Below are 25518 nucleotides of genomic sequence, written 5' to 3' on the forward strand. Positions count from 1 at the left end.
CACTGTGGAGGCAGGGCTGGCAGGATCACTAAGGCATTACTGCTGGGGCGGGCTCCCTCGTGGCTTTAAGAACCCTGCACCCGCTGCTGCACCTCAGAGACAACCGCCTGTTAGGTGTAGGAGGTGTGGGGAGTGTGTTGGAAGCCATCGGAGAGGCTGGGCCAGCAGCTTTGCTTCACCTCACAGGTGGTTGTTGGCCATTCCTGATTTCCTGAACTGTCATTAGCTCTGTGCAGTCCCCTGTTTTTTTTACCTCAGAACACTGAGCTCTGCAGCTGACCAGTCAGAGAGTGGGGGGTGCAGAGAGGCAGTTGTCTGGAAGCCACATGGGAATCAATGGGGGGAGCACATTTTACCCCTTTTGACCCACTTAGGGGTCGAATTTCTAAAAATCCCTTCTTAGCGAGCACTTACGCCACGGTAGGAGTGCTGTCCCCGAATTTGGTGTCTCTAGGTTTGGCCTGGGCGTTGATTTTACGGTGAGGGGACTTTCTGATATATATATAGATGTAAGAGAATCCTGGAAGTATGTGAGACTCCAGAGAGTGTCAAAATGCATCCACTGTGAATTAAGTCCCAGGTTTAAAGCTGGTTTGGTGTAGTGGTTAAGTGCGCGGACTCTAATCTGGGAGACCTGGGTTGTAATCCCCACTCCTCCACTTGCAGCTGGCTGGATGGCCTTGGGCAAGCCATAGTTTTGATAAGAGCTGTTCTTGAAAAAGAGCAGTTTCTGTCAAGAGCTCTCTCAGCCCCACCTACCTCCCAGGGTGTCTGTTGTGGGGAGGGGAAGGGAAAGAAGCCACTCTGAGACTCCCTTGGGTAGTGAAGGGGGGGGTATAAATCCAATCTCTTCTTCTTCTTTTTAAATCCTTCAGAGGTGAATCTGCATTTTCAGTTGTACAAACAGATACTTTTTACTTTTTCTACTGCTCTCGTTTGTAGCTCATTCACTTAAAATAGATGTATTTTATTTGTGATGACCAAAATGGGAGGCAGATAAAGGCAGTTTTCAATCGGTGTTCCAGGTTATGATTTTCCTTCGCTCTAGAATAAGTACAATTTGAACCTTCTGAGATTGGATCTAGGTCAGAACCCAAAAGGTAATACGCAGCCAGTCAGCGGAAATGAACAGTGGGTTTAAGGACGGGTGGCAGACCATAATAACAGTGCATGGCTGTATTGGTTCTTTAGCATCGATAGTAACTTTATGTACCAGCCTACCCATGCAGTTATCCAAGATTCAGATAGGACTATTATGTTTGGATGTTTCCATTGCTTTCACCATACATGTCCGTCAGGTATTTTTTGTCATTCTGCATTGATTTTCCTGCCTTCAGTGCTCAGTTCATTTTCTGTTTGCTGTTTCCCTAGGTTTTCTGAGGTTGCTTTTGTGCCAATTTCCCCCTTGTTTCATTTCCAAGCCGAAGGTCATTCAAAAACAGATAGATCCCCTCGGATTTACCCCCTGCCCTTTTCTTGACCCTCGAAGGTCACTCCCCCACCCACTTCACGGTCATTCCACCTTCCGCCATCCTCCCCCCTTCATCAGTGTACAAGCTCCTTTCCCCCCTCATTTTAAACATTTTAATTTTTTTACAAGCAGCATGAGTCTAGTGAGACTATCGCTAGTCTCAGATCGCTGAATAAAAAAAATTAAATGACGGGGGGAGTTTAAAAAGAGCTGCATGAGCTTTAGTTTCCTGCTGGTATTGACTTGAAATGGGGATCAGAGGGATGGCAAACGGCAGTGTCCCCAGTGCTGCATGCAAACAAAATAAAGGGGGAGGATCGTCAGTGTGGAATGAAATTGACATGAGAAATAAAGAGAGAGAGACTGGGATGGGAAACCTAAAGCTTTGAAAATGTGGGCAAAAGATGGGCAAAAGAAAGGAGACAGAAAGGATAAGGCCTGGAAGCCCAGTGGGTAAAAGGAGGGGGCGAAGAGGAAGGAGGAGAAGGTGGCAGAGTCAGCCGGTGGAGCAGCCAGCTCTTCTCCCATGTATCTGGGCCACCCCTCCCCCCATCTGACCAGTTGGGCCCCCCTCCTCCTCGGACCCAGACCGACTAGTAGTGTCGCACCCCCTCAGTCCGAGGAGGAGGAGGCAGAAATGGATGCCGTGGACCTGAAGCAGTCCCTGGACTGTAGGAAGGAGGACACGCCATCGTGCCTTGTACCACAGAATGCAGATGTGTGAAGCACAGAGCCACAGGTAGCCCGAATTTGGAAGTGATGAGAGAGCATGTGAGAGCAGTAGAACACCAGTGATCACCTGGAGAGGCAAGGGAAGCTGCAGGAGCTTTAAAGGGACAAATTCATCTGGAACAGCAGCAGGAGCAAAAGAAAGCAAGAGCAGAGAAGAGAGGGAAGGATGTGCAGGTAGCCTCTGCCAGAGTGCACCCCCTCAGTCCGAGGAGGAGGCAGAAATGAATGCCGTGGACCTGAAGCGGTCCCTGGACTGTAGGAAGGAGGACACGCCATCGTGCCTTGTACCACAGAATGCAGATGTGTGAAGCACAGAGCCACAGGTAGCCCGAATTTGGAAGTGATGAGAGAGCATGTGAGAGCAGTAGAACACCAGTGATCACCTGGAGAGGCAAGGGAAGCTGCAGGAGCTTTAAAGGGACAAATTCATCTGGAACAGCAGCAGGAGCAAAAGAAAGCAAGAGCAGAGAAGAGAGGGAAGGATGTGCAGGTAGCCTCTGCCAGAGTTCAGCTGGACCCTTTTGTGTCAGTGATGCTCACCACCTGGAACACGAGCAGCCTCTGTCAGCAGGGCAGGAGGGAGCGGGTCCTGGGTCTACTGTCCAAACTGGGGCAGGACCTGATCATCCTGCAAGAGGCCCACTTGAGAGACGAGTGTGACTACTCGGTAGTACAGAAGGCCTGGAGGTGGGAGGCTGTTGTTTTGGTCCTATGACCCGAAAGGCGAGGGCAGAGTGGCCATGCTAACCAGGAAGACCAATGATTGGGAACTGGTGAGAACCACAGAAGTGACCCCAGGAGACTTGCTGTTGGTTGACTTTGACTCCAAGAGTTGAGTGTCGCTGGGACAAAAGCCCCACTTCCACCTGTGCGCCCTGCATGCCCCAGCGAGAGGCAAAGAGCGGAGGGCCATGTGGACAAGGCTGAAAGGTTCCATGGCCATCGGATGCAGGAACTACGTCGCGGCAGGGGACTGCAGTAACAGGGCCAGGCCAGAAGGCAGAGTGCCACTGACCACTGTGGGTGGCAGGATCGGGCAGCTGTCAACCCCAGTGGCGAGGGTAAAGCTGATGGCAGAGGAGGAAGATCTGAACCAACGGCTGGCAGAGAAGATGGGCTTGGAGGACAAAGGCCTCGAGACAGCAGCCTGGCTAGACCAGTTTCCAACACTGGGGAAGCTGGAGTGTGTGAGGACCTCTCCGGACACATGGGCTCCACGCCCTACACCTATCTCCATTTGAAGGGGATGAGCAGGCTGGGCAGGGTCTGGCCAGAAAGGAGCTGCGGGTGAAAGATAATCGCGACATGAAGACCCCCCTGGTCCAACCACGTGCTCCTCAAGGTCCAGAGTGGTGTCTGAGCTGGTCCACCTGATGCAGACCGGCACCGTGCTGGGCGGGTGTGCATGCTTGTATCCGTGCAATAGTGTAGAAGTTTTCTTCGTTGACCAAACGTTGTCAGTATGTAGGATGGCTTTTTAATCAAATAACAATGATTTATTTAAAATCAGGGCCGTCTTCCTTGTAAAGAAAGGCTAAGGCTTTGGGGGGATTTTTTAAAGATTAAATCAGATAGATGATGCATAAGAGATGAATGAGTGGGTCTGTCCTTTCAGGTAAAATTAGCCGCTTGAGAAAAGTGGTGTGTGTGTGTGTGTGTGGGTGTGTCAGCTAGCTGCCATGTTTCAACTGTATCTGTCCTCTCCTGACTGTGGCGCTGCGGTGCATGCTCGCTTGCCTGAACCTGACGGGGGGAGGCTGTTTGACCATTTCCGCTCATGTCATTTACCCGAATCTACAATTAGCCGGGGGGGGGAGATTTATTTATCAATTCAATTTATAGCCCGCCCTCCCCGCAAATGCGGGCTCAGGGCGGCTCACAAATAGGCGTAAGCCGACACATAAAACATGTTAAAACCATATAAAATCATGACTACGATATTACAATATAATAGGTGCTCTAGATGTTCCAGAATGATCTTCCATAAAGATGACGTCTCAAAGATAACATCTCCTGCTCACAGACACACAGAGTTATAGCTTCGGGGGAATGACATGAGAGAAAAAGGTTAAATACACCCTTCCCCCCCCAGTGCAATTCCCCTCCATTTTTCAAGCAGCTGGTGGGACTTGCTAAATAAAGAAAACTCTCTCTCTCACTCACTCACACACACACACAAATGAGATTCTCATGGATTGCCCATTATTTATTTACTTCATTTGGGGGCTGGGTACGAGAGGAGGGCCACAAGGCTACGGCTTGCCCTGGTTTACCCTCATTCCAGCTGTCTGCGCTAGGTTCTGGGCAGACAGAAGAATTTACTTCTTCAAACAATGTATAATTAACTTATGGAATAATCTAAGGATTGATGTTGGGGACAAATTGTTGTTGATGTTGGGGACAGATGCTTGGCCGGTCAGGTTAGACAGATGCATGGTCTGTCAGTTTACTCCTAAATTATGGTGGAACTTCCGTGTCCAAGGGTAGTGTAACTTTGCATACTAGAAGCTTGGGGCAAATAATTGGGGAGGGCCTTCCTTATTGGGGAGAGCCAGTTTGGTGTCGTGGTTAAGTGCGCGGACTCTAATCTGGGAGAACCGGGTTTGATTCCCCACTCCTCCACTTGCACCTGCTGATGTGACCTTGGGTCAGTCACAAGCTCTGGCCCTCCTGTATCTCAGTACTGATGGCAGACAAATCCAGAAAATTAACCACACTCAGGTGGAAACTGAAAACACAGAGACGGTGGACTAGGTTTGACTTTTTTTTTATTAAAAAAAAACAAAAACTATTCCAAAGTCCAAATGCAGCGGAACATGATCGGCACCATCCAAGATACCAAGTTACAAGATCCCGGAACGTTTGAACCCGCTAGCTTTACCTCTGAGGGCAACTATGTTTGTTAGTTGGGGAGGGGGTCCTGGCAAGAAGTGGCAGGCGTTTTCAAACGCCAGGACATACCTACAGGAATAGCACTGGTCTCTGTAAAAATGTACAACTTTAGAAAGCCCTAAAAACATGTTATTTCAAATCTAAAAACCCATTTTTTTTTTCCTTCTTCTCTATCAAAAGCCCCACTTCAGTTGCCATGCAAACCCTATTGGAAATTTTTAACGTGCTCATTCCCCTCCCCCCCCTTCCCTGCCAATTCATCAGCAATAACACGGTGAAAGTTGACCAGCCAACTCCTTATTGAAAAACACAAACGCATCTTCCTTGCCGCAGCCAGCCGCACGCAGCCCTGCCCAAGACAGCTCAGTGGCTTCCATTTTAAATTAAAAGAAAAAAAATTTAATACCTGTTTTAACTTACAATCTTGTAAACTGATAACCCCTTGTCCTTAACGAACCATCCAAGCCACATTCGGAAAAGGAAACAAAACTTGCCGCTCCCCCCCCGGCCTTTTCTCTTCCTTTTCTCCCCATTCCGTAACTGAATCTTAACGGCTAACAAGCACCGGCCATAACCTCAGCCCTTCCCATAAATGGCTGATTTAGTGGATTTTTTTGTTTTTTTTAACATTTAAATATAAAAATACTACTTCACTCTGTGTTAGAAACAGAAAAGTCAGATGGCTTCCAGAAACAGATCAAAACATTTGAGAACTTTTAACAATTGTATACGTTTTGTTTTTAAACTTTGGGATGAAAAACCTGGCAATCTTGTCATAAGAATGATCAGAGGTTCAGTTCTGGCAAAAAAAAGGGGATCATATTGGCTCAGGAACCCTGTATCCCCATATATGAGACTATTAGGACAGCCTTCTGCCTTTGAGGAACTGTGACGGAGAACACAGGTTATGCCTCGCACCACCAGAGATGCTGTTCTCAGTGTGGAATCCCACAAGAATGCCTCAGCGACCGAACACTGCTGAAGTGAACAGATAACGCAAGGCAGCACCCTTTGTGCACTTCCCACTGATTTCAGTAGCGCTCAAGAAGAGTATATTTGGAGGGAGGCCTAGGCCGAGGCCCTAGGCCTACATTTTCCTTGAAGTTTCCATCCCGAGCACTCTATTCCTGGAAGCCTCCGAACACTGTCAGGGCGTACAAATGAATTAGACGAAATAGTGGTTAACGGGGCTTCCCCCCCCCTCTAATGCCCACTCTTCCACTTCTCTGTCCCTTGAGCGACAGAACAAACACTGAAAGTAACTCCCCTTCCCACAAGAAAAAACAAAAACAGAACAAGTATCTCTGTGTGTGTGTGTGTATGTGTGTGTGTAGGGGAGGGGGCACGTACATGGTTTTCTCATGCCCTCAGGATTAACATCTATAAGAGGGGAAATATGGAAGGAGGAGGAGAGTGGGTGCCTGTGGTGGTGGGGGGGGGCAAAGTCCACTCAGTTCTTGTACTCAAAGGGCTGATCCCCAGTTTCGTTGAGGAGGCAAGTGCGGACTAGTGCCTCGGTCACAGCGTAAGGATCACAGTTGGCGGAGGGCCGGCGGTCTTCAAAGTAGCCCTTCTTCTCTTGGCCTGTGCTCCTCGGAATGCGGATGCTGGCCCCTCGGTTGGCTACTCCAGCAGAGAATTCGTGGATGTTTGATGTCTCGTGGAAACCAGTCAGGCGCCTGGCATTATCCAGCCCCCCTTTGGGGTCGTAAGCGCGGATGTGGTACTGGTGGCGTTTGCCCAGCTTCTCGATGGCCTCTTCAATGTAGCTGCAGAAGGGAGAAAAGCAGCTGTTGAATCCTTGTGGAAGGCCACGTTTCTGTGTCATAACTAAGTACTGTAGTACAGAACGACTAGCTGAATTTTCTTGACAACACCACCACCACTTGTCGCTACTAATGGGATTGTGCGCAGGGATCTAGTTGAGTTCTGACGTCGTGTACAGCCACGGGGTTTAAATGTGGTTAGCGTGATCATCTGAAGGTAGGCCACTTGATCAGTTATCGTTACTGTCTGTTAAACCAAGACCCGAAACCAGGGTTTGGAATTGGTTTACTAACAACAGCTGGTCTTAACTATGGGTTGTTTACCATCACTGTCCTTGGCCCAATGCAAGCTGGGATACTGATGGGTCTCTTGGGCGAGGGAGACTGAAGGTGATAAAACCATCATTTGTGGAAGGCAAAGCAGGAAGTGAATGAGCATCTGAGCCCAATCTTGGTTTCACAAACTAACCATTGGCTTGGATCCACTGGAAGGGATGTCTGCCCATGGACCTCAACTTTCTCCCCTACCACTGCAGCCCGGAATACCCACTGAAATGCTGCAGCAGGAAGGGACAGTAACAAATTCATACTGTGCAGATGGAGCTCCTTCCACATAAATGCCCTGATGGCTCCCAAGATGTATTTAAAATAAACATGGTTTTCCATTATGTCTGAACCAAGCCAATACGTATGTTCCGGTTCTGCTGGTGAATTGGGGGCGGGGGACGGGACATGAACTGGTATTATCCACAGAATTCAGCTTACTAAAGATCTCAGCTTTCGAATTTTTTGACATTGTAGTTTTTGATCCTGATGACTGCAAGGGAGGGTGGAGAGAAGGAATAAAAGGAGAGATTGTCCAGGAAGTTGGATTCTGCATCTACTGATGCATTCAGGACGACCACTGCATATGCAGAGGCCTGCTCTTAAGATATACTCCATTCTCTTTCTCCAATTGTCTTTACAAAGCTGGCTTTTCTCTGAGGCTCCAATATACGGATGGGCACGAACCTTATCAAAACCTAATTTCATGACAAATATTGCCCAGTTCCTGAGCCATGGGGTCGTGTAATCACGCCCGCAACGAACCTCTCATGACCTTCCATGTTTTTTGCAGAGGTTCATGTGGTTCGTGTTGGGGGTTCATGCAGCAGATACTCCGGCACCAATAAATTAATTGGCAAAGCAATGGGGGGACGGACTTCCGGGTGAACTCACTGCTTGGACTTCACTCATGCACAGCTTGCAAAAGCCATTTAAAGGGAACGTTCCCTTTAAATGGTTTTTCCAATATCTCCCCCCCCCCATTCTGATGGCCTCGGGGAACTGCTGCTGCTGCCAGCAGAAAGGAGGGAGGGAAGATCTCAGATCCCCCCCAGTGCATCACAAACCTCACAAAGGAACTGGTTCGGTAAATGGGGATCGTAAAGCTTCGTGGCTTGTGTGACCACACAAACTGGGATGAGCCTCCATTTTCCTGGTTCGTGCCCATCCCTACTCCAATATTTATTTATTTACTTCTTTTATACCCCAGCTTTCTCCCCAGTGGGGTCTCAAAACAGTTAACATCATACTCTTCTCCTCTATGTTATCCTCACAACCAACCTGTAAGGTACGTTAGGTTAAGAGAGAGTGACTGGCCCATGGGTACCTAGTGAGCTACCGTGGGGGATTTGAACCTGGGTCTCCCAGAACCTAGTATGACACTAACTACTACATCATGCAGACTCTCAGGAAAACCTCTCAGCAATGGCAGTTCACGAATATTCCAGCCGGAGCGCTAGAATGCCTACTGCAAAAGTCCAGAATAATTTCAACTTCCCTTGCATATCTGATTTGTAAAGCTCATGAGAGGTGCGAGTAGTCATGTGATTGATGCGGGATGGGAAGGGGAAATGGCCAGGCCTTCATTTGATTCCGTGGCTTCTTGACGGATTAAAAAAAACCCACACAATTTCCCACCAAACCCTCTCTGTTTTGATTCTACTGCAGCTCAGATAAAAGTCCCTTTACTGTTACTTGTCACCCTAAGGGGAAAGGTATGGGCCCATCAAAATCTGTTTACTCTTTTGCATAATCTTGTTCTGTTTGTAGGATTTAGTCTAAATCTGGATTTTTATAATGTTGCAGAATTAGCTTTCTAGGAAGCTGGTGGAGGTATGGTGTTGGGTATGCAAGGAGCTGTCCTTGTAAGGGTGGGAAAACAGTCACCCTGGAGAGAATTCTAGGTCTTGTTGATCATGGCTAGTCCGATACAATAAATACCCTGGTAGCAGAAGAACCTGGTAGGGTGGCATGTACCACTTCAGAACACACGTGGGGAGGGAGAAGTCACATTGTTAAATACTTCCTTTGGTATATTTTAAAAGCTAACACATCAGGGAGAAATGTTTTAGCCTACTTTTTTTCCTGTTGCGCTAGCTTTCTACATATAGAGGTTTCCCCCCCACCTTAATGTAACGGCGCATAGAAAAAAAACCCCAAACACTTGCAGCTAGAGGTCTGTTTTACCACCTGAGGACTCAAAACCATACTAACTGGGTTTTTTTAAACTTTTGAAGAGACGCAGACTGCTTTTCAAATGAAAATAGAATGCAGAGTTAACCAGAGTTAACCCTTCTGAAAGCAGAGATATCAATAGGCTTAGAAGGGTGTAATACTGTTTAGAATTGCGCTGCAATGTAAATAGCCACGTGTTTCCCAGAGAGCCCAGGCCCAAGTTCAGCTGCAACAAGGGCTATTTTTGGGCAGGAACGCACAGGAACGGAGTTCCGGCTGGCTCCCAAGTTGGCCACGCCCAGCAGGAGCTCATTAGCATAATAGGCCACACCCAACAGTAGAAACTCATTAGGATTGGCTACATTAGGGGTGTGTGGCCTAACATGCAAAGGAGTTCCTGCTACAAAAAGGCCCTGGGTTTTGACCACAAACAAGGTAAACAGAATAAGAAGCAAAAGGTGGGTGTGGCTGGATGACCACACTTCTGATAACATGGGGGTGCGTCCTAATGTGCTAATGAGCTGTGCTGTCAGGGGTGTGACCTAATATGCTAATGAGTTTCTGTTGTTGGGTGTGGCCTATTATGCTAATGAGTTCCTGCTGGGCTTTTTCTACAGAAGGAGCCCTGGCTTCAACACTCCAGGAACGGTTTATCTGTTCCTTCCCCTTTGTTTTCCCCTGGCAAAGCCTTCTCAGCTGGAAGCGGCACTTACCTGAGGCCTCCGTCCTCTCTCATTGATTTGGTGCTGAAGTTAGTATGGCAGCCTGCTCCATTCCAGTTCCCAGGGATGGGCTTGGGGTCAAAAGACACGATGACGCCAAAATCTTCACATACTCTATGAAGGATGAATCGAGCAATCCAGAGGTGGTCACCCATGTCAATCCCTTCACAGGGACCCACCTGGAACTCCCACTACAATGGAAATGAAACACAGATTTAGTTAGGATCAGAAATTGGGGGGGGGGGGGGCTCTGCAACATGCTGTTCACACCTCCTTCTCCCTAGCCTCTCAGCCTCTGAAGAACCCCTGAAGCGCGGAGAGTGACACAAAGAAGAGTGACACAGTTTCGGCTCCAGTGCCTACCTGTGCTGGCATCACTTCTGCGTTTGTGCCTCCAATGTTCACGCCCGCATATAAGCAGGCCTTGTAATGGGCTTCCACAATGTCACGGCCATAGGCTTTGTCTGCACCAACACCACAATAGTACGGACCTGCAGGAGAAGGGGAAAGCAAAAGACGTCTGTGGGTTTTCCACGTCTTTTGCCAAAAGAGCGCTCTGGTAACACTACCAACACCAAGAGCTTCAAGCCCTTGTGTTTTAAGTAAGGCTCAGCTAAATTTTCACAAATGTTTGCAGCAATAGTGCAAAACAGCTCAACTTCTAGTGTTTTACGCTCCTTGTGAAAACATTAGCCTGTTGTCTTTGCTGCCCCATCTCTAATTACTACTTATTAATGATAATATATAATAAGATTTTCAAGCAATTCTTGGGTTGGAGATGGGACAAAAATCTATGCATTTGAAGGGATTTAATATCTTTGAAAAATCCCAAAATATTCCATCTCCACTATCACGGTTCTGTTTATTTGTAGTTTGAGGTTCTGTTTGATACCTGGAATGGTGTAACAGCCATGGCTTTCACGGTTCTTTCTGCAGCACTCCTGGTAAAGTACACGGGGTTGGATCCACACTAAATTACTTCAACAGATTCCATCCTTCCTACTGTAGATCTCCCTCATGTCATTATTAAAGGTCCCCCCATAGCCCAGAGTAGCATTTTGTGAAGGGAAGGGGGAAGCAGGAAATCTGTTCTGCTGATGGAAAATTTAGTTTGGATCCAACTCTATGTCTAGGATTTAGCCACATGGTTACCTAGATTGTGTGGCTATGTGCAACACTGGCAATACATTAAGTTGTGTGTCACCAACAAGCCCTAACCATTTGGGGGAAAGATGCAGTTGTTACCAAGAGCAGTACTGTTCAAGGCCTTGGGTGTCCGCCATCTTTAGTTTTCAAAATCTTATTAGTCTCCTTCCCTTGAAATGTTTCCACTCTTTATCATGTACATTTCCTCCTGTTTCGTCAAACCAAAGGTTTACCGAGCTCTGCACTGCAGACTTTGACTGTTCCCTGCTACCTAATATCCCATCATTGGCGATAACAGGGAATTTTGGATAAGCGAAGCATAAGGAGTCCTCACAGGGCACTACCATTCTAGTGGCAGTCTTGGACTTCCCTCTTGGAAGCTTACCTTGCGGCCCAGGAAAGCCATTGGAAGGCCAACCAAATGGATGTCCATCTGTTCCAAGAAGGGTATATTCTTGCTCCATCCCAAACCAAGGGATTTGGTTAGACACCATGTCCATTATCTTGCTACAGCTATGCCTTAGATTTGTTTCTGAAGAAAGCAGAAGTCAAGTGGTTGTTATTATTGATGCAGCAATGCCAGGGTATGTAGCCTATGAGCATAAGCAAATAAAAAGAGTGGTCCCCATGGCCCACCTAAATACACTTGATCTCTAAACTCTATAAAGGAGAGAGCTAAGGATACTGCAAGAGACATTTAAGCAAGTACATACTTTGTGGTGTGATCAATGGGGATGGAGACATGGGTTAAGCATATGTGCACTGAAAATCCCATGGGTTTTTTTTTTGGGGGGGGGGTGTTTGTGTTTTTCATGTGTGTGTGCATCTGGAAGTCATGGCGACCTCTGGTGACCTGGAGGATATTCAGAGAGGTGGCTGAATAAATCCTGCCCCCACCTCTGGTATTCCAAGGAGGTCTCCCATCCAAGTACTTGCCAGCGTCAACCCTGCTCAGCTTCTGAAATCTGACAAGATCTGGCTTGCTTGGGCTATCCAGGTCAGGGCTAGTCCATGAGTTTTGAAGGGTGTAACGCTGCTTCGGATGACAGTGTAGATCAGAGGTGTCAAACTCATTTGTTACAAGGGCCGGATCTGACATAAATGTCACTTTGGTGGGCCAAGCCATGTGTGCCATACAATGTCATGCCAGGTACCGGAGAAATAAACATGATAAAGGACACAGGCAAAACCAATTAACAATATTATTTTTTACTCAAAGCGATTGATTCCTAGCAGTGAAAGCAATTAATTTACTGGGGAACCCACAAAAGCCCCAGTAAATGTATTTAATCACATGAAAGATTAGGGTTTTTTTCCAAGGGACACCATAAAGGGGGAGTACCTGACATTTCCATACATACCAGTCGTTTGCAGGCCGGGCAAGAAGAGCTCTGGACGGGCCTCTTCCGGCCCCCGGGCCTAATGTTTGACACCCCTGTGGTGTAGATTATCTGTACAGTCTCTACAGCTCAGAGTATCTAACAGTTTTTCCTAACTGACCCACCACCAGTCATTCTATAATATTTTTACATGTCAGGAATGCAAGGTGGTTGCCCCAGGCCATTCCGTAAGATCGTGGCTAAGAAAACCCTAGAAATTTCACCTTGGCAACAGTGTGGTCAGCATGGCTGCCACAGGCTTTGAGATGCTAATGAATTCTTTGTGCAGCATTCTCGAGAAAGGGGAGGCCACAGTTAAGAGGGAAGAAGAAAAGGTCAGTTTGGTGTGGTGCGGGCTGACAAGTGATGCATGTGACTATTGGATCAGCTAATACGTATCAGCTCATTGGAAATGAATGTCTTGTGGGCTGGAATTGGCTTCAGATGATGCCGGCTTTGCTGCCAGCGGCTTGCCCTCCTTGTGATCTTCCAGAGGCATCTGATTGGCTGCTACCAAAATGGAACATTGGACAAGATGGCTCTTTGGTCTGATCCAGTAAGGATATTTTGTGCATTCTTATTTTACCCCAGTATTTTGATCTCAGTTGATTTAAAGACTTCCTGTTGCCTTTATATGAATCCAAGTATCTCTAGTTGCGGCACTTGGTTGCAGCCTGGATAAGAAATGTTTATTATCTATTATTATGTATTAAATTTGATTTTTAGACTGCCCTCCCCTAGAGGGACCAGGCTCAGGGCAGGGTACAAACTAATATATAAACATTGTTAAAACCAAATTGAAACCAATAAAACTCTCTTGGTGCATAACACGGGCTTCCAATTAGTAAGCAAAGTTAAGGCAGTGGTGTCATTCACCTTGAAAGTCCCCGAAAGGTTGATGAATCGACATTCACCATACAACATACCATTGTAAGCATGGGATCGCTTGGTGAGCCAGCAGTCTCTATAGCCCTGCCTATTTGATGGGGAGAATTTTACTCACACCTGATCTAACTACAGGGAAAACAGGGTGTGTGTGTGTGTGATGATCTCCTCCAGTGCCATACAATACAGCTAAAGTGGTTGGCTGGATGGTAACAAGCATATGGTATGTTGTCACTTAGCAAACGGTTTTCTGCAAGTACCCTCTTTTTAAATCACTTCCTGTTGCTAGAAGAGAGGGGTGCCCTGACGGTGATCAGATCCCAGAAGCTAAGCAGGGTCAGCCCTGGTTCGTACTTGGATGGGAGACCCCCAAGGAAGTCCAGGGCTGCTACGTAGAGGCAGGCAACAGCAGACCACCTCTGTTGGTCTCTTGCCTGGAAAACTCTGTGGGGTTGCTGTAGGCCAGCTGCAACTTGACAGCAGCTTCCATGACCAACGGGGCACAGGAGAGCCTCTGTAAGGCAAAGGTAAAGGTTCCCTTCCTCGAAAGCCAGTCGAATCCGACTCCAGGGTTGCGGTGCTCATCTCCGTTTCAAAGCCGAAGAGCCAGCGCTGTCCGAAGACGTTTCCGTGGTCATGTGGCCGGCATGACTAAACACCAAGGTGCACGGAACGCTGTGACCTTCCCACCGAAGTGGTACCTATTTATCAACTTGCAATTTCTTGCTTTCGAACTGCTAGGTTGGCAGGAGCTGGAACTAGAGACGGGAGCTCACTCCGTCATGCGGCACACTCAGGTCTCGAACTGCTGAACTGCCGACCTTCCACAGCCTGCAGTTCAGCGTCTTAACCACTTGAGCCACCGCAGCTCCTAGAGCCTCTGTAGGAGGGTCCTAATGCTAATTCTGTGAACTTAGGCAGATCGGGCGGGTGGGAGGGGAGGGAGGGAGGGCAGGAAGGGCTGCCTGAGGGCTTGGGTCTCGTGGCCCTTTCTCACACGCCCAGGGAAAGGCTGATCGCCACTTTGGGGGTCAGGAAGCCATTTTTCCCCAGGCAGGGGATTTTTTTTGCCATCTTCTGGGCATGGAGCAGGGGTCACTGGGGGTGTGTGTGTGGAGGGGGAGGTATTTGTGGATTTCCTGCATCGTGCAGGGGCTTGGACTAGATGACCCTGGAGGGCCCTTCTATGGTTTTATGATTCTATGAATCTCTACGGGCTTGCTCCTGGAAGGGGGTGTGTTCTGTCTGCTTGTTCCTGGACTTCATTGGGATGATAAAGAGAAACCCTATCTTTTCCCAAGCTATCCTTGTCCTTTTTGACTGCTTCCTCTCTAGAAAGCAGCAAAGTAGCAACCCCACTACTTAAAAAAAAATTAGGTTATTCTTAAGGAAGTGACAGCTTTTTCTTTTTTTACTTGAGAGAACACTTCCTAAGCAAAGACTACCGATGTCCCTTCTGCCATACGGAGAGCTTACAGCTGAAGCCCTATGAGGTTCGCTCATCTTGCGTAACCCCAAGAGCACCTCTCTCTCGACACTTAAACTGTTACCAGGCCTCTCAGTGTAGAGTTGGGGATGCCAAGAAGTGGGGTCAGACTGTACCTGCAACCTTGCGGTTGTACTTGAAGACCTCACAGAGGACCAGCTTGTTGGGGTCTTTGCGGAAAGGATCCCGGAACATAGCAGATGGAACAAGGTACATGTCGCTGTTGGAACCCTCGGATTGCAAGGTGCTGGATCCATCAAAATTCCACTCAGGTAGATCTGGAAACAGAAATACACAGCCTTAGGGAAAAGAGTTGAACCACATCCTGGAAAAGAAGTCTGTGAATTGTTTATGCTGTCGTTAGGATTCCTGCTACTACTTAAGAAACGCTAATCCTACAGGGGAAACATACAACAGAATAGAAATTGTATCCGACAGACTCCTGGAATTTCCATTCATTACAGAGCAATCCTATGCAAAATTACTCCAGACTAACTCTTTTGATTTCAGTGGGCTTAGACTGCATAGGACTGCAGTCTTCTCCTGGAACATAATCCTTGAGAAAGCTTTTTTTTGGGAAAATGTTTCCTATTTTAATTTGATCCCCCCCCCCCCCCCCCCACAAAGACGCACCTTTAACGTTTTTGGTAACTGTGTAGAAAACAGCTTCATGGGGTGCCCGTCTTGCAGCAGACATGCCGAACATATTAAAGGCCCAGATGCTTCCCTGTTCACACGGCAGCAGCTGGAACAGCCTGTAGTTGTTTGTACTCACAAGTACGCCCAAAGTTGGGACAGGGTGAGAGGAAAGAATGTGAGCGGCATTAAACCGGTTAATCCTTCCGAGCCAGCTTTAGCCCTTTCACACAGTCAAGGGGGAGAAAGCTGTGCCAGCCACTCGTTCTCTCCAGAACAGCAACAAAGCACCCAACTCAATAGCTCTAATTGGTCATACTGCCTTGATTGGTTTCATAACCGTTTCCGGCCAGTTCCATGGCAACGTGAAGAAACCCTTATACTATTTAATTGTGCTGCGATGGTTGTTTTTGTTTGGAGAAATGCACAAAAAAATGTTTTAAAATAGCCAGCCCTTTATGCATGCCGTGAATGCATGGCTGGCTGTTCTCTTCCCCTTCTCCTGCCACCCAGTCCCGGGACGGGGAAGGAATGGCCAGATACACCACGGAGCTGACGCAGCAAGCAAGGAGGGTTACGCTAAAGACAGCTTGGCCTGTCCTGCAATAACCGGGTTCTTCCAGGCTCCATTGCATCACGTGGAAGATTTTTCTAAGCACCATCTCTGTGAGTCAGTGCAGTAGGCCGGACAGGGGTGGTCTGATAGCATTGTCACTGTTTAAAATTTTAAAAAAACACCAAGACTTGTAGCGCTTTACAAACTGAACTAGAACGTTATGGGGGACTAGCCAACCGCCTCTGAAACGTCTCTTGCCTTGGAAACCCTACAGGGTCGCCATAAGTCAGCTGTGACTCGAAGGCCCTCAGGAAAGTACCTCAAGACTCTTCTTTGCTTTTGCTGCAGCAGACGAACACCGCTATCTCTGGTGAGTGTCAGACCAGGAATTCTCAAAGTGGTGGTGTTGTCTTGGGTGGCCAAGAGGTGGAGCTGGGGTGTGCGTGAGAGAGGTGGAACTGGGGGGCAGAACCCTGCTGTTTTCAGGGGACCCGGCAACAAAGCCAGGTACAAAAGTAGGCATTACCGAAAGTGTGCCACCTGAGGCAAAACCTGAGAGGAAACACGGCCCTTGCTTGAGAGGAGATCCCGGGAGGTAGGGGACCTAAGAGAACCCAGAGGCAGGGTGGGTGGAGGCCGAGAGAGTCACACCACATGTACTTCAAAGAAAGGTAGGCAAAAGGGGCCTGAGGTAAGAGGCAAAGAGAATGTGGGGCTGTCAGTCTTGGCCTTAAGAAGGCACCTGCACAATGATGAGTTGACCAGAAGGAAGAATTCTGCAAGTTGCCTTGATCCTCACGGAACCATTCCTAAGGGGCAGTGAGAGCAAAGAGGTGTGTGCTGACATGCTGATTTGAACATAACCGGCTGGTTCTCTGGTTGCTGCAGACTTTTACGGTTCCCTGGCACATATGTGCATTGCTGAATGTTTGAACATGTTTGGAAGCTTGAAGGCTGTAGGTGCAGGAGCAAAGAGAATGAGGGGCTGTCAGTCTCGGCCTTAAGAAGGCACCTGTGTAGTGATGAGTTGACCAGAAGGAAGAATTCTGCAAGTTGTTTTGATCCTCACTGAGCCATTCCTAAGGGGCAGTGAGAGCAAAGAGGTGTGTGCTGACGCGCTGATTTGAACATAACCAGCTGGTTCTCTGGCTGCTGCAGACTTTTACTTGCACATAGGCGCATTGCTGAATGTTTGAACATGTTTGGAACGGTGCAGCTTTCGCACTTTGCAACCCCAAAAATCTTTCTTTGGATTTCTCCCCCTCCCCCTAGAAAACTATCTGAATGAACAAAAATAAGTCTTTTTAATCTTTTGGTTTTTTAGGAGGCCGATATCTACAAATATCCAGTATTACATGTTGGGAATGGGGAATAAAATGAGTTAAGCCATGCGGGGGTGATACATTTCCTTGGAATGTGTACCCCATGGTGAAACTATACACGGTGTTGTTCTGAAGTGTTTTCCCTAAGCCTCCCCCCCCCAAAGAATGCAGCTGCTGAGACCAAACACATCAAGCAGATGCTCAATAAGCAGGCATGGGGCACGGGGAGGAGCCACTCAGTACATCTTAGGAAGTGCACACTGGTCCGTGACAGCTTAGAGTAGGATGAACTAATGTCAGTCTTCATGGTGCCACAGGACTCAAGTGTATTTGCTGCAACAGACTGATACGGCTACTCCTCTGGATGTGCAGGGGTGCTAATTTCCAGGGGAAGAACTGGTGCATGGTGGAGGAAAAGGACTGTTTAATCTTTCCCGCCCCCATGCAGTTTTCCAACAACAACAACAAAAAGACACCCTCAAACTGCTTTTAGTTATGCTGGGGGCTTTCCCCCCCCCTCCAGTAGTGAGTATTTTCAGTAGGAAAAATGTAAATAGACAGTATCCTTCCCCCTTAACACTGCATCTTCCGTGTAAATTTAAAACATGGAAGAAGTAGTCATAAAATACATGGCACATACAGTGCTGCCCTTATTCTAGCTATGAACATGGGACTGTTGGGGGGGGGGGGTCTTTTGCCAGTGACTAAGGAAAAGGAGACAGGATTAGGACTCATCTTCCTCTTAAGAAATTTTGCTCCTCAAATTATTGGAAGCCACACTCTACCATCTCCTGCTGGTTTCAGGACTTCTATGGAAAGGCTGAGGGGACTTGGGAATGTTCAGTCTGGAGAAGAGGAGGTTGAGGGGGGACAGGATGGCTCTCTGGAAGTCTTTGAAGAAGGGCTGTCACTTAAAGGAGAGCAGGGAGCCGTTCCTGTTGGCAGCGGAGGATAAGACTCGCAATCATGGGTTCAAATTAAGGGCGGGAAGGTCCCGGCTGGATATTAGGAAAAGCTTTTTGACACTAAGAGTTGTGCAACAGTGGAATCGGCTGCCTGGGGAAGTGGTGAGCTCCCCCTCACTGGCAGTCTTCAGGCAACGGCTGGACAAACCCTTGTCAGGGATGCTCTAGGGCTAGGCTGATCCTGCATTGAGCGGGGGGGTTGGACTAGTTGGCCTGTCTGGCCCCTTCCAACTCTATGATTCTATGACTTTTAGTGGTCTCTGCCCATGTGTCTTCAGGCTCTTCTTTACCGTTGGGAGGGAACTTATTTTATTTAAATGCAATACATGTCTAGCCGCTTGGGACTGCATGCTGCAGTTCTACTAAACTGTTATATATATATTTTTTCTTCCAACAATGCTATCCGTGTGCATGGAGGTTTAGAGAGCGGCTTCAGCGAAAGAGGAAGGACCCTGCCCTGAGGAGTTTGCACTCAGAATTTCAGTAGTAAGGAGAGCAGAGGAAGAGAAGCCCGCTAAAGATGGGTAAGGTAAAGGTTCCCTTGCTCGAAAGCCAGTCGAATCCGACTCCAGGGTTGCGGTGCTCATCTCCGTTTCAAAGCCGAAGAGCCAGCGCTGTCCGAAGACGTTTCCGTGGTCATGTGGCCGGCATGACTAAACACCAAGGCGCACGGAACACTGTTACCTTCCCACCGTAGTGGTACCTATTTATCTACTTGCAATTTCTTGCTTTCGAACTGCTAGGTTGGCAGGAGCTGGAACTAGAGACAGGAGCTCACTCCGTCATGCGGCAACTTGGGTCTCGAACTGCTGAACTACCGACGTTCCACAGCCTGCAGTTCAGCGTCTTAACCACTTGATCCACCGCAGCTCCTGGGTACACAAGAGTAAATGTAGTTCAAAGTAGTCTGGCTTTGTTTGTGCTGGGGGATGAAGCCAAAGGTTCCACAGAACAGGTGGGTTTTGCAGATGGATTTGGAAGAGGAGAGAGAGGCGGTCTTTTGTGCAGGTGTTCCAGGGTATGGGAAACAGCAGCCCCTGGGGGAGATGGGGTGGGAGTCATTTGGGATCAGGAGATGAAATTGGTAAGCAGCCCCATAAAGGCTTGTTAATCTGTGGAGCTGAAGTCAAGGCAATGTTCTCTATTCTTTTTGAAGTCTTTCTGGTCCTAGAGAATTCAACAAAAAAGTAGGCCAACAGACACAAATTGCTTTCTTTCTTTTTAACCTATCAGTCTTCTGGTTACCCTTGTAGCCTAGAACTGAATACAGAGTGATGCTTCATTTTAGTACCAGTACCTTACCACCTTAGGTAAGGTCTCCATTATTTTCTGGCCAAGTCAACAAAGGTGCAGAGCTAAGATAGAAACTGTGAATTTTCCACCACTACAAACCCTCCACGAATCTGCAGTTCAGCGTCGGACTTTCAACTGTCTTTTACCTAAAGGAAAATGCCAAATTCACAGGAAAAGCCTTTGTCATTGATGCAATGAGAAAAATGGGTACTATTTGCATGGTAGTTCTTGGCCAGGAAACATGGGAAGTGATGCCACAAAGCCAGAATAAGAGACTTAATATCACTTAGCAGGCCAAACGGTGCTTGCAGTCTAGGTAGAGGTGAATTCTTGCCCTCCTAAGATGGGGTATTCACTTACCTTCGACGTTCTTGGGCTCACGTTCCAGCGTCCGAGTTTTACATCTCAGGAACTCGCCAGTCCCATCAATCCATATGTACATGGCTTGTACTTTTTCCCCTTGTGGCAGCTTCATGTACATTTGCTTTACAGCTTTGCTCAGGTGAGAGCTCGCTGAGGTGGCCATGGTTGCTGAGGAAGCTGTTACAGAAGGCCTGTAAAATTGTGGGGAAAGGAGCAGGGGAATGGAATCATGACATGAAAATTTCCCTGTGCCTGAAAGACATCCTTGCCAACAACCATGGGGGGAATACTGTCATCATCGCTGTTTGAGTAACTCTAACACTAGAGTAACTCACCTGCTACCCAGAGTACAGCCAAACAGTTTGCCAGTCAACTTTATACATCTGATTGGAGTTCATGGGCAAAGTCTATAGCTTCAAATCACCATTATCCACAGTGAAAACTATGGAAGATTGCCAGTGATTTCTACTTACTGGAAGAAGCCAGGCCGTGCCTAGGCAACTGGGATGTAAACAGGCCCATACATTGAAAGAAAACTGAATCTTATTGCCCAATTGCTTTTATGCAATATGCCATAAAAAGCTAGATTCTTGATGACTGGCACAGACGTCATTGCATAATCGACCTTCTTCTGCATGACCTGAAATGATTACGATGTCAGGTTGAGATACACAGCTAAGGGTTGAGAAATACTGTGCGTGGATTGGAAATGTTATGCAGATTCCAAGATCTAAGTTGGTGCATGTCTATAAAGCAGGTCCAGTGCCAATTATTCATGTGTTGGCAATTCCAGTATTAAATGCAGAGCCAGTGCCAGGTGCACTTTGCTTTATCATGAGTGAACAGGAATGAAGGTATGCCCCTTCCTGTAACCACAGATCATCATGGCTGCGTAGGACTTTTGCTTCAGAATCGGTGGTTCAGTCTGTGGCTCATCCTCATTGTTTTCTTATCTCTACGTATGGGCTGTCATTAGCCTTCAGCTACCTATATGTTGCTTCTGTTTGTCTCTGGCCCGTATTTTCTGTTCCTTTTCTACACAGTTTTGATAGAGAAACTGGGCTGTCTGGGGGAATGAGTCACTGGAGTTTTAGTCTGCCACTCGTATGGCTTGGAAGGAAAATTTCATTGCCATTATACTGAAAGCATCTGTTGATGCAACAACAAATTCATGCTATAACATTGCACGGGCCACAGCTCATACACACAGACTGACAAGAAAATCACGTGCCAAGTGGGAAAATATCTATTTAAGAAACACATCCATTATCTTTTCAAACAGCTGCTCCAGGTAAAGAGCGATAGCATTAGTACAGTGAAATCAGAAAACCAAGACAAAGATCTCCAACTGCAGAACTGAGAAAATGAGAAAAACAAACCAGCTGACAGCCTGTCCCAAAAGGAAAGTTTGCACCTGCCGACTCAAGACAGGCAGGCCTCAACCGGGAGAGAGTTCCAGAGATCAGGTGCAGTGACAGAGAAGGCCCTGACCTCTCAATACCAATCAGGCAGGGCTGCTGCCTTCCAGATCGTTGTCCCAGAATGACAGCTAAGTCCAAGTCTACAGAGATCCGTTATCTTGGAGGATACGGCAGCTTCAGAGGGTGGGCTCTACGGCATCGCATCGCCACCGGAGTTCCCTCCCGTCCCCAAATTCTGTCCTCCCCAGGCACTTCCTCCAACTATGCCCCAAGCCAGAGCTGGGAAAGCCCTATGATCAACCAAATAGCTAAAGGGCTGTGACCCCAGCTTGTATAGGCACTTAATCTATCTCCTTTATAGGCTCTTAATCTATCTCATTAAGACTGCCCTCACATTTCAGTGAAGAAACGAAATCCACAATGGAGCTATAATTGTCCTCAAGTGCTGGTCTGGCTACTAATCACTAAGCCCCTGAACCCCAGTACCAGGAGGCCACATCAGGGGAAGGCCTTGGCCTCCATGCCCTGTTGTTGGCCGTCCAGAGGAACTGGTTGGCCCCTGTGTGAGACGGTGTACAGATCCAGGCAACAAACAACCTTTCCTTTCCAAGTATCCTTCCAATCATCCTGATGGACCTTTTGCTTCTATGAAATAACTAGCATCTTGAATCATGGCTGAAAAATTATCGGAAGCCAGAACAAATACTTGCCTGTACACTAAGGCGCATCCCAGTGCCCTACTTAGATCTGAAGGATCCTCACTGAGAAATGTACACGACCCCTTTCATCAGCCTGACGCAGGGTTCTAGTGAACTCAGAAGCTCATGGACTGCTATTTGTCATTTGGTTGGTCCTTATTAAAGGTGTTAAGGTAAAGTGTTCTGATTTGTTTGGAATACACATCCAGGATAGCAATGCCAGGGGCGTTCTGTTCATTTGCCTTTGAATCAGCATAATATACCATGGAAACGCACAGTGCCGTCCTAAAAAGCATCACATACACCTTTTTAAGTCCACTGAAGTCTTAGAAGGGAAGTAAACTCAGCTTAGGACTGCACTCGTCTGTCAAGAGTGTAAACCGCGCCCCTCTCTCTGCCGCCTGCATTTTCCTTATGATGCAATTCAAACAGAATCCCAGTTGCACCTTGACATCCACTTCAGCTTTGCATCATCTCGGTGCAAACTGTTGTGGCTGGCCTCCCTATTTTTAGCACCTGAGATCCCTTTCGGTAACAGTGTTGTTCCTAAACACGTAATACGATATACTCGGTGGCAAGAAGTTGATTCCTATTGTATAAAGGGAAGGTTTCAGGAAGGCCCAGAAAGCCTTGTTCGATTTGTCAGTACGATCCCGTGCAGAATTACTCCAGTGCCAAGTCCACTGAAAACAGCTTGTTTAGACCGGCATAACTATGCATAAGATGGCACCGTTAAGCTCATGCCAGTTACTTTCCTTTAGACCAAATCTGCACTGGACAGGATAGGTTGAAGCCGATTTCCCAGCTCTCTAAGGGTTTCTTAACATTGCAAGTTAAGATCAGGAGTCCCCCCCCCCACCCACAGAGTTGTATAGTACTCCATAGTCGATAATGAACTAGCTCTATGGGGGGGGGGGAACAAGTGGCCACAGGAGAAACCAGACACCTCACAGAGAACAACCCCCTTTTATGGTGGGTGATTGAGTCCTAGTTTGGTTCCAGCAGAACCTCCATTAAGCGTGGAGCCAGTGTGGAGCCATGGTTAGAGGGTCAGCCTGGGAGACCTCCACTTCCGATCTACAGTCAGCCCTGGAAGCTTGATAGGTGACTTTGGGCCACTCACGCATGCTCAGCCTGATCTACCTCACAGGGCTGTCGTGAGGATAAAATGGAGGAGCTTTCTACTCAGCCAAGACCCTTGGTCTATCAGGAGCCAGACCGCCTACTCCACCTGGCAGAAACTCTTCAGGGAAGAGTTTCCCTGGTTTTCACATCACCTACTATCCAATCCTTTTAACTGGAGATGCCAAGGATTGAACCTGGGACCTTCTGTTCACAAAGCAGATGCTCTACGACTGAGCAACAACCCCTGCTTGTTTAGGATGTGAGAGTAATAAAATCTGATAAATGTTGCAAGCTCTTTTAAAGGGTGTCTTGTCGATTATTCTTTTACCCCATCCTTCTGCATGACTCTTGTGACAGTCACTGTTCAACAGAAATGTTTGTCACAGTTTTCCAATTCTTCAAACTATTTAAAACTTATAAAGGAGAAGCCCTATTAGTAGCCATTGCTTCTCACGTTATGTTTTGACACTGTAGGCATATTCCTAAAAAAATACACAGAGGCATTCATCAGGGAATTGGGACTGACTGCGCCTCCCCTTTAAGTATACAATCTGCAGCACACCAAGGTATGAAAGCAGGCTTATATAAACCGCTGCTGCAATCACGGCATTGGTACATGCAAGACTACGAAAGCTTTCAACATAGCCTGAACTCTGTAGAAAGAACCATGCAGCCAGCAAGTTTGCATGCTCTTCTTTAAGCAGAATTATGTTCTCTCTTTGTGCTCTCACTTGGAATCAGTGCTTTAAACACCAAATGGGCAAACGAAGGTAGCAGATTTCTTAGTAGCTCCCTGCAGTACTTCTGCCACCCCCGCAAGCTGTAGCCCTGTCTAATGCAAAATAAATATATCCCCCCCTACTTTCCTTTACGCTTTTCAACTCAGAGTCGGTCTGCAGAAACCATCTCTTCCAACTGCTCTCTTCTAGGGAAAGTAGTTCTGGGAATTTGCTGACCAACAGTACAGATCTAACCTATCAGATAGGGAGACACCTTCTACTTTCCATCCCCTCCCCAGAATATCCTGGCTGCTTCCTAATCATACAAAAGACGTCTGTTGTGACTTGTATCTTGAGAAGCCTAGATGGTTTCAGAGAGGGTTTGGGGTGTTTTTTTTTAGCATTCTTTGCCTTCAACCATTTTATGTCTTACAGGGGCAAACCTGGGGTTGCTACACTGCATGCACTCACTGCTGTGGCCAATCACAGCTTCGTAACTAGTATACTTGCATGATACAGGTGGCTGGTGCATCCGTGCCTTTCATGTACACTTGAAGTCTAATAAAGTGTGAAAAGCTTCTGCAAACCTGTTCGCTTCCACTGGTTTGTTATCGAGTAACAGCCCCCCCTACTTATGAATTCTTCTAGTAATGTGCAGTTTTCTTCTTGCCTCTAACTGTGAGAGGAGGGGGATCCCTCTGTGTGTGTGTGAGAGAGAGAGACAGAGAGAGACAGAGAGAGACAGGCAGACAGAGAGAGACAGAGAGAGACAGAGATGAATCCTAAAAGGAGACCATTTCATCCATCTGCTCTCTCCAGTTCAACTGCCCTCTTGCTCTTATGGAGCCTTCCAATTTGAAAAGCAATCTGACCGGAGATTTCCACTCTCGGAAGGGCGCAGAAGATGAAATGGGGAGAAGCTCTTAAGAGAGCCATGATTATTTAACACACAGACACACACACACCTCTACCATTTTTTCCTTTGCATACAGGACAAGACTGTCCACTTGTCATTTACAAGGCAACTAGGAAAACATGCCCTAAGACCTATAAGGAAAAAGCAAAACCTTTCACTCTCATACACAGTTCCCCATTGTCTATCCAAAAGCAGGACCTCATTGCCTAATACAACTTTGGAAGTTAAACCCCCCCACAAAACCCTGAACAAAGCACATTAATTTGGAGAGCAGAGGAAAAGCTAGACTACGTTAATAGCAAAAAAAGAGTCAATGCAAACATTTCCCTCGTCAGAGGCATAAGACACTCCCATTTTGCAAGGGTGCAAAGAAACCATACACAGCCACAGTCATTTTTAAAACAACCACCCCATCCTCTAGACTGCCCGCCCCCCTCACTAGACCTGTGAACAGCATCCTGGCAGATCGGCATTAGACAGACACCAACCCGGTTCTACAAGAGACAGCTCCCCTGCACCCACTGCT

The 25518-nt window shown here is 47.4% G+C and overlaps 1 protein-coding gene across 1 annotated transcript; it reads right to left on the reverse strand.

The window, feature by feature from the left end:
* Window positions 1-4962: 4962 nt before the first annotated feature.
* Window positions 4963-20304, reverse strand: LOC107113657 (glutamine synthetase). Its single transcript, XM_015415007.1, has 6 exons — window positions 20111-20304; window positions 15095-15256; window positions 11614-11760; window positions 10446-10573; window positions 10074-10273; window positions 4963-6864 (listed from the first exon to the last, which is right to left on the reverse strand). The coding sequence occupies exons 1-6, from the start codon at window positions 20274-20276 to the stop codon at window positions 6546-6548; spliced, it is 1122 nt and encodes a 373-aa protein (XP_015270493.1). The 5' UTR covers window positions 20277-20304; the 3' UTR covers window positions 4963-6545.
* Window positions 20305-25518: the final 5214 nt, after the last annotated feature.

The sequence above is a fragment of the Gekko japonicus genome, unplaced genomic scaffold (assembly GCF_001447785.1).
Source record: "Gekko japonicus isolate JY-2015 unplaced genomic scaffold, Gekko_japonicus_V1.1 scaffold5354, whole genome shotgun sequence".
Classification (NCBI taxonomy): Eukaryota; Metazoa; Chordata; class Lepidosauria; order Squamata; family Gekkonidae; genus Gekko; species Gekko japonicus.

Coding starts and splice junctions, on each gene's coding strand:
- LOC107113657 (XM_015415007.1), bottom strand. CDS start 20,276: ATGGCCACCTCAGCGAGCTCTCACCTGAGCAAAGCTGTAAAGCAAATG. Junction 15,257..20,110: donor TGAGCCCAAGAACGTCGAAG/GTAAGTGAATAC, acceptor TTCTGTTTCCAG/ATCTACCTGAGTGGAATTTT. Junction 10,274..10,445: donor CAGAAGTGATGCCAGCACAG/GTAGGCACTGGA, acceptor TTTCCATTGTAG/TGGGAGTTCCAGGTGGGTCC.